This window comes from Galleria mellonella, unplaced genomic scaffold (genome assembly GCF_026898425.1).
Source record: "Galleria mellonella isolate WM207_F2 unplaced genomic scaffold, CSIRO_AGI_GalMel_v1 utg352, whole genome shotgun sequence".
Lineage (NCBI taxonomy): Eukaryota > Metazoa > Arthropoda > Insecta > Lepidoptera > Pyralidae > Galleria > Galleria mellonella.
Window position 1 is genome coordinate 7844861 of NW_026442084.1, and position 9559 is coordinate 7854419.

Genomic DNA, 9559 nt, shown 5'->3' on the forward strand with positions numbered 1-9559 from the left:
TAACTGATTTGCCTTTTCATTCTCATCTATCATCATTCACTGGTGCCCCGATCTAATGGTATAACCGTTAGTTCAGGTGGGGTTACTATACCATTACCTTCCATTAAAAACACCTTACTCTTCAGGAACAGCAACTCATGGAGGGTATCACGGGCAAAACAGTATACACTGTTACGTCTATGATACTGTTCATGTCTATCGCGACGGTTACCGCTTTCCATCATGTGGGCCGTCAGCTTGTTTGCCATTCTAAGTTGCATAAAAAAAAACTTATGGTAATATAGCAAATGGAGATCTGTTTATTCGCTAGTTACTGCAATGGTGCACTTCTCGCAAGCCTATTATTGGCTGCCGACGTTGGCTAACGGCTTACAGATACTCAAGCACGTTTGTTCAATCGCTTTACCTCTATAACAATCTACACGCTATATGTCCACAGCTAGTGGGAGGGTGAGGGGGGGGGGGAACAAACGTCAAATAATATAACTAGTTTCATTATAAAATCGTTAGATGATTAATGACTTTTTAATTTAAATTTACGTCATTTTCCTATATGATTATGTAGATATAAGTAATTACGACTAGATATACTTAATAAATCATAATTTTCTTTTAATTTTATATATATATAAGTACATAAGACTTAAATAATATAATATTATACTATGGCGCGTGTAATCGAATTAAAATTAAAAGAAAATTATGATTTATTATATATATATATATATATATATATATATATATATATATATATATATATATATATATATATATATATATATATATATATATATATATATATATATATATATATATATATATATATATATATATATATATATATGGAGTGGTAACCCCGTTCGCGCTATCGGTATACAACGGCGAAGCATCAGTGAGAGATGATAGGTGAGAAAGAATATAGGAGGGAAGGGATTATTTGTAATAGGATCTACCCATTTTAACCCATTGCTATCAACATACCCTATCAGGTTGACCTTCACGAGGTTCCCCCAGGAAATCATTATGGTTAATTCTAGTGAAATTCGTCATGATGGGCTAATTGACCTAACGTTTCTTCCACACCCTCACTCGTCATCATCCCTCGCTGGTGCTCCGCTAGCGTATCCCGAAAGCGCAGACGGGATTACCGTTTCGTTAACACCTATTAAAAAAAAAACAAGAAAGAATAAGACGCTGGACGTTGCCATCTTATTCTATCACACGAATTCAGCAGTAACGATTCTATTAATAGATTCGTTTGTATTTTGTTAAACAGTTAGACAGGTTTAATAATTGGTTAATTGTTATTGAATTTGTCATGATCTCACTTCTTTTATTCTTTTCTATCGTCTCTCGCCTCTCACTGGTACTCTATTCAATTGTATTGAAAAAGGAGTCTCTATTTTATTTTTATACGTTAAAAAATATATTAAAAGTAGTTGTATGAATATGATTCTTTTGCTTACTTCACCGGCCATTATGAAACAAATAAATATAATTGTGGGTTTCCAATTTATGATATTTACCCTAAATGTAGGGAGATAAAAATGGGAATTGAATGTTCATGAACAAGTTGTGACCGTAATTATAATATAATAAATAATGTATTTTTATCAGTTATTTCATACTTAATACACAAATTCAACTACATACTTTTCAAGAAGCATATAACTACGAATCGTGAGTTAGTAATAAGATGCCCGTTTGTGTACTTTTAAGTAAATTGCTAATAGCAGACATGAACTTATGTTGTATATTTTCCTAAAAACCTTATGATATTTTTACGAAAGATATATTTGGGTTTTCTAAGACCTATATTCTTTTACCCTTATTTACATGTCAATATATAAATAGGGGTAATTATTATAAGAAGTTGGCAGCCTTCTAAAAAAAATCTTTTATCAACAAATACTCTGTTTTCCATTAATTGTTTTTTTTTGTTAAATTTTCTGCGTCTCAGTGCCATCGTATCATGTGGAGACCGTAGATAGGGATTTTTATTTTTATTTTTGACATTTTACACGAAGTTTACTATGACGGAGGTCCAGCGGAACGATAAAATTGAGATGATTACGTTACACAAGTTTCTCATTATATTCTTCAGTTTGTTATTACTTTACGACTATTATTACACGACTGTGCCTGTTGTAGCGAGAATTGCGAACCCTAAATTCACTCTACTCGGACCCTATAATGGTACGGAGCCATCAACTGATGATGTTTACGATCAGCTGATAGACATAAAGAATTTTAGCTTCAAAGTGAACCCACAACCGTGTCTGGAGTACACTGCAGGAATATTACTAGTTGTTATCATATCCTCGAATCCCACAAATTACGAGAACAGGGTGATTATAAGGAACACATGGGGCCGGTCCATTGAGTCAACAAAAGTTGTATTTTTAATGGGTGAGCCAGAAAATATTACTGTATCACAGAAGATTCAGGATGAAAGTATGCTGTATGGGGATATCGTACAAGGTAGCTTTGTAGACGCATACCGTAATATGACTTATAAACACGCTATGGGTCTGAAGTGGGTTACCCACCATTGTCCGATGGCAAAGTATGTGTTGAAAACTGACGATGATATGGTGGTGAATTCGCACGAACTGAGGCATTTTCTTGCAAGGGAACTGTCTCCGTGGGGCGCGAGGAACTTGATAACGTGTCAGGTGTTGGAGCATGCGCAGGCGCAGAGGTCTGATAAGTCCAAGTGGAAGGTTACTGCGGCTGAATATGCATCACGTTACTATCCTACGTATTGTGCGGGTATGTATTTTTTATACATACTGCACACCATATGTTTCATTTACCAATAATATAAAATACATGTATTTGTTTTTATTTATTTATTAAATATAAGAATTTAACAATGTGAGTACATTGGACCCTGCACTAGGTAAACCTGTATCGCCATAGTCAATATGTAAGGCCATAAGAAATTACCAAGACAGGGTGATTTACAAATATAAATTATTGAGCCAATATTATGGAAACAACAAGTTAGAATGAACAATAAAACTTTACTAATATAAAAGTACATACGAAAAAAACAAGTATATACATGTTATACATTACAGGTCGTATGCTGGTTTACTACCATTGTAGTGTAATGTTATATTTACATTACATACCAAATTATATTATATAATATTTAAGAAACTTTAAAAAGTAAACAATTCTCAATTTACCTTAATTTATTTTGTTTAAAAATCTAATAGAATGAAAATATTAAAACAGGAACACTCATAATTTTAAATGGAACAATGGTAAACTTTTTACTAGGAGTATCTTCCAGTTAACAAAATAAGTTTTGAAAGCATTTTTTATTATGTACATTATGCTATATTGTAGCCAATTTTGAACTGATTCTTTTTGCTGTCAGTAGTGTTTACTCTCGGGTACTGAATTAATTAAAGTCTGCAAGATAGAAAGATACAAATAATTTTTATACAAGAAAACTTTTTTTTAAGTTTGACGAGCAGAATTTATCTTGTAATTTATAGATAAATAACTAATAATGAATTGATAATGATTTAAGACATAGCTAAAACTGATGTTGCTGAAATTTTATTATTAAACTATTTATTAATTAATTTTACAATATGAATATAAATAATTATAAACTACAGAATATATTAAATAACTATATAAAACTAATAACAATTATGATATGAATAGATACACACCGATACTTAAATAATGAATAATAATAATAAGAAAATACGTACTTATAGTGATACACTATTTCGAAAGTGAAAAAAGTGTTGTCCTTCTCTCTCCTACTTGCTGTGCCCAACAGGGTCCATAATTGAAACGTTATGTACTAATTATATTAAGTTGAGCATTTTTGAATAATCTTTTTTTTATTGTTTTTTTTTTTTTTTTTAATATGTGTTAAAACACTCTTCTTCACTGTAATTTAATTAATAAATAAATGTCTATCATAGACTCATCAAGGGTTTTAAAATAGAGTTATGAATATGTTTTCAAGTATACCAATTTGTAATTTACAGGTTGGGCCATCCTCTACTCTCAAGATGTAGTGCCTCGCCTCCTGAAGGCTGTTCAATCGATGCCATACTTCTGGATTGATGATGTCCACATAACTGGCATCTGTGCACAGCAGATTGGAGTCACGAGAACACCATTGGGAAATCTGATCCTTACTAGACATAGAGCTAACATGCTCACCTCTCTCGGTCCAAAATATATTGGATCATTTATATTTGGACCTCCCGATCTCAAATCTGATAGAATCTCGCAAATTTGGAAGGCAATACCTGAATAAGGTACTATGTAATTTAATATAAACATTGATGTACATCTAAGTAGAATATCTACATAATTCAAAATTGGTAAAATGTGCTTTAGTGAGAATCTAGTTAAAAAAGCAAATTTCACAGTGTAGTTAAAAAAAAAAAACAAATAACAATTTGATTAGAAATAGTTACACAGTTTGGATGCTGAATGGTTAGCACTAGATTCAGAGCAGCAATGTAATAAATTGCCTGAAGATGCTTCGTTTAAAGGTGGAACATGTTGCAAAATGTGCGTGAACAAAATAGTAGTAGGGGATTGGTGACTAATATGGACGGTTGTGGAACTGTTGGTAGTAATAGTGGTGATCAATCTTTGAGTGTTGGCAGTTGCACACACATACTAATGGTAGCGGAATTAAACAAAATAATTTCAATTAAATAACCAGTGATATGGACTACCACAGGATAAGAGCAAGATCAGTAAAATATCCAAAAACACCTGTGTTGCTTAGGCAATATAAAGTTTAAATTCGACAATGCACACATGACACCCTTAGTGTTGCAGCTGTCCATAGCCTAACCAGTGATTGTTTACAATCAAACGGCCTGTATACTAGTTAGCCACCTTTTTTTTTTTTTTTACAACACAGGGGGCAAACGAGCATGCGGCTCACCTGATGGTAAGTGACTACCGCCGCCCATGATCACCCACAACACCAACGGCATTGCAGGTATGCTGCCGGCCTTTTAAAAAGGAATATGGTATAATGGTATATGGTATGGTATGGTATATGGTATAAAAAAAAAAAAATTGTTCTTTTTTAATTATTTCTCTAAATCCATCATCTTATTTCACTAAAAAAACATTCTGCCAATATTGAGTTAGGATTGATATATTATTAAAAAGGGTTAATTGATAATTATTACATTTGTTTCCAAATTACTAATATCTTTATGTTGTGTCGATAAATTATATAATTGCAATTGTTTACGTTATCTAGATTTTGTCAGTAGCGTTGACCACTGCAAATTTATTTACCTTTTTATTTATTTTATCCATTAGTACAAATATGTGTACATGGCGGACTTAATGCTAAAAGCATTCTCTCCCAGTCAACCATAGGGAAGTGCCAGAACACTCGAATGCGGTACTACTAATTATTGATATACATACATACTAAAATTACATATATAAACGAATAAATATATATAAATAACAAATATACACATATATGATATATACTATATTACACACGAAATTGAGAATAATATAAAGCACTTACTGCTCGGATAAAGTAAAAAAGTGAGTGTGAACGCTTTTTTTTTAAAGATGGTTTAGTCGGTAGTCTCTTAATAGCATCAGGAAGCGCGTTCCAGAGTCGTGAAGAATGTAGAAGAAAAGAGTTTGAAGCGTAACCAGTACGGTGAGAGGGGAAAGATAATTGGAGAGTATGCAAATTCACTTGAAACACATATTTTCATATCGTCAGCGTAGTTAGAGAAGGAAATAACTTAATTTTTTTATACTTTTGAGGTAATCTACTATTTTAATTTTAATTATTTATTGTAATCAAAAACTGGAAAATTATTTCTATTATCATCATTATATCAGTCCACTGACTGTCCACTGCTGGACTGTCTCCCCTATAACAAGGGTTATGGCAGTAGTTTTTTTTTTATGGGTGAAAATGGTATGGTAACCTCGCCTGCGCTAACGGGATACGCTGGCGGTGCACCAGTGAAGGGTGATAGATGAGAATGAAAACAGGCCAGTTAGCCCATCATGATGAATTCATCAGGAATTAACCATGATAGTTTCCATGGAGAACCGCGAGGTCGACCTGGTTGGGTATATTGCTAGCAATGGTATTCTCAGTCTCCATTACTAACAATCCCTTACCCCTCTATGCCAGTAGCTGCTACGCTTGGCAGGCAGGTTGGCAATAGCAGTTAGAGTTTGGTGATGAATGCAGCTACTCAACCCTTAACCATTAAATTCCCATAGTCGCCTCTTACAACACTCACGGTAAAGGGTGGCCGGCATAGAATAAATACAGGGTGATATGTCGATGTCTGGCGAGTATTCTATCAGAGAAATTGAAGATTTTATGCAAAGAAACATTAGTCGAAGAACGATAATAAATTTTTAGCCCATTCCATGGTAATGTAAAATTATTGAAAAAAAAATTGCAATAAAGAATTAATTAATAAATTGCGATTATTTTAAAGCCACAATTATAAAATCTATTTAGTAGACATAGGTAATGTGGATACCGATCTGATATCTGTATATTGGGTTTACCACATTAATGGCGGGAAAAAGGTCATCACCCATATCGATATCGCCCATATCGGTCGAATATACATTTTCAAATATGTTAAAAGTCCAAGACATAATATTCGATGACAGATATATAGATATTGTAACTCAAATATATAGCTGTTGCTATATATTAGGCAGTCCTACAATTTAGTTGTGATTTATGCCATGATATTTACTTTTCTCAAACATGCTTGGAAATGTGAGCATTATTTTGACAAACTTCTTCGAGATAAATCAAAATTGCCGTACTGGCCAGATACATGCGGGCAGCGGCCGGCAAAAGTCGTATGAAAATCCATATCTGTCGTGTTTTGCGGTTAGATAAAGTACTATGTAAACTCATATCTGTCCTGTAATTTAAAAATTGAATGACCTTTTACTTCGCAAGGAGGTAACTAATAAAAGGTTTTATTAAAATTTTGAACTGGCTTGCAAATAGAAAGCTGTTTATTGAAAAAAAAAAAACAAAGAAACATAATGGCGCGTGAAAAATTATTATTGTTCGTTATTTGTCATTCAACTTAAAAAGTAATATTGTGTTTTTGATTTCCGCGCATTGTTTGAGAAAAGTACTATACAAGCCTTGGCCACAACTAGGCATTGATGGACTCACGTATGTGAGCCTCGGCTGCGTCCCGGCCCACATTTGCATGTTCGTCCATCAATGCCTCAGTTGCTGGCTGCTGCAGTATTGTACTAATATAGTACAAGGATAATTGTTACTAAATATATACGAGTATGTAGACAAATACCAAATATTATGTTTTTAATTTAAGCTAAGTACTTTGTGTGATTATAAATCAAAAAGCTATGTCGGTGTGTGTCCAAATCTTATACTGAGTCAACAAGTGTTTTGCTCCCTACTGCCATCTATCGGGCCCATATTTTCTTATCGCAATATCGACAATGTTATATATCAAGTTGGAGCAAAAAATGCACATTTAGAAAATTTTATTCAATTTTTTTTTATGCAACTTAGAATGGCAAACAAGCTGACGGCCCACCTGATGGAAAGTGGTAACCGTCGCCTATAGACATGAGCAGTACCATGGACATAACAGAGTATACTGTTTCGCCCATGATACCCCCCATGCGTTGCCATTCCTGAGGACTCTGGTTAATGCAAAGGTTTCGCAGATTAGCTTGAAGGGACATGATAGTATAGGATTTTTAAATATAAAGATAAAACATCCAATTTCGTGGTGTCTATATACATCCATAACAAGAATTTTATGAAGTTTCTATATATATATATATATATATATATATTATATATATATATATATATATATATATATATATATATATATATATATATATATATATATATAATATACATATATATAAAAATATAACTTGAAATGTTTTGCGTTAAATTTTCAATTTTCAAAAGATTGTGACAAAAACTCTAATAGTTGAGTTCCTCTAATAGAATAGTATACATAATACATTAATTATTAATATTTTTGTCGTTTCGGATAATTTTATTTGGAACTTTTCTAATAATCAGAATAAAAGAAAGAATATTGCATATTTATCTATTTTTAATTTGTAATATATATGTTTTTATTAAGTGTTGTTTTACGGCCATTTAAATTTTTCTATTCTATTTTTTTTTGTATGTTGCCAAAAAAAAAAGAAATTTTAATTATTTATGTCAGCTTCACACACGTTTTAAATTCAGGAATACCCGACTAATTTCGGTTCGATAGAAGCCCTTATTCATGAGCGCGTTTCACGGCTGTATTGCGAACAGCACTGAGTGACCAGTGCGCTTTTTGTCGCTGCGCACGTGAGACATAAATAATTACAATGCAGTTTGTCATAGACAATGAGTCATAGACTCGTGATAGCTATTATTCGATAATATTTTGTATTTTTTTTTTGTTTGTATCCAATTAATTAGTTCTCAGTAAATTGCTAGTGTGTATGAGCAGTTAACTGTCCACTGCTGAACATAAGCCTCCCCCTTGGGGGGGTTTTGCCAGTAGTTGCCACGCTTGGCAGGCGGGTTGACAGCCACAGTTTAGCTTTTGGTGTTGTTTGAAGAGGGACGCTGCTGCCCATCCCTCCACTATAAGCTTCCTTAGTCATCTCTTACGACACCCACGGGAAAGGATCGGGGTGGCCTATTTTATGCCGGGACTACACGGTGAATGACTAGACTTACCAGAGAGAGACTTTGTACAAAAGTCGATTGCTTGGGTACCTTTGTCCTATTCGTGTTTCTACCGTGAAGCAGTTGTGTTTGCATGGCTGTGTTTCAGTTTGAAGGGTGGGATATGGTGTGAATTTACAGGGTACAGAGGAATAACACCTGAGTCCTCAGGAATGGCAACGCATGGGGGGTATCATGGGCGAAACAGTATACTCTGTTATGTCCATGGTACTGCTCATGTCTAGGCGACGGTTACCACTTTCCATCAGGTGGGCCGTCAGCTTGTTTGCCATTCTAAGTTGTGTAAAAAAAAAAGTGCAAATAATATATTGGTTTGGTTGTGACAGTTGTTATATATTTCCGATTTATTAGAATTTGTTTGCATGTTCCTATTTCGAAAATGAGTCCCAATACTGGATACTGTACCATTCCCTATGACGTAAAATGTTAGCCCGTTTTTAACGTGCCGTCTCTCGGTGCAATTTGCTTTCTGCGTTTTCTCACCCTCAGGATGAATAGAAGCAGTACCATGTATGTTTATCCCACCACCAGGAACAAATTAAAACAGTATTATTATGTTAAGTTTATATTAAAATTTAATATCACCTTTTGATTCTTGTGTTTTTACATCTGATACTTTTTAAATATAATTTTATATTAAAAGAAATTTTATCATGTTGTGATCCAATTGACTTGTTCTTTTTTAAAGGACTTAAATCCTATAAGCATTAAGCCTGTATCAAGATTTGTTACATAGATTGTACAAATAATCATACCATAAAAGGAAATGCATTGTTATGCTCCCACGAGCTT

General features: G+C 33.4%; 1 protein-coding gene across 1 annotated transcript; it reads left to right on the forward strand.

Annotated features, from left to right (window-relative positions):
- The first annotated feature begins 1883 nt into the window (after positions 1-1883).
- Positions 1884-7791, forward strand: LOC113519399 (beta-1,3-galactosyltransferase 5-like). Its single transcript, XM_026904487.3, has 2 exons — positions 1884-2772; positions 4020-7791. The coding sequence occupies exons 1-2, from the start codon at positions 2034-2036 to the stop codon at positions 4292-4294; spliced, it is 1014 nt and encodes a 337-aa protein (XP_026760288.1). The 5' UTR covers positions 1884-2033; the 3' UTR covers positions 4295-7791.
- The last annotated feature ends 1768 nt before the right edge of the window (positions 7792-9559 follow it).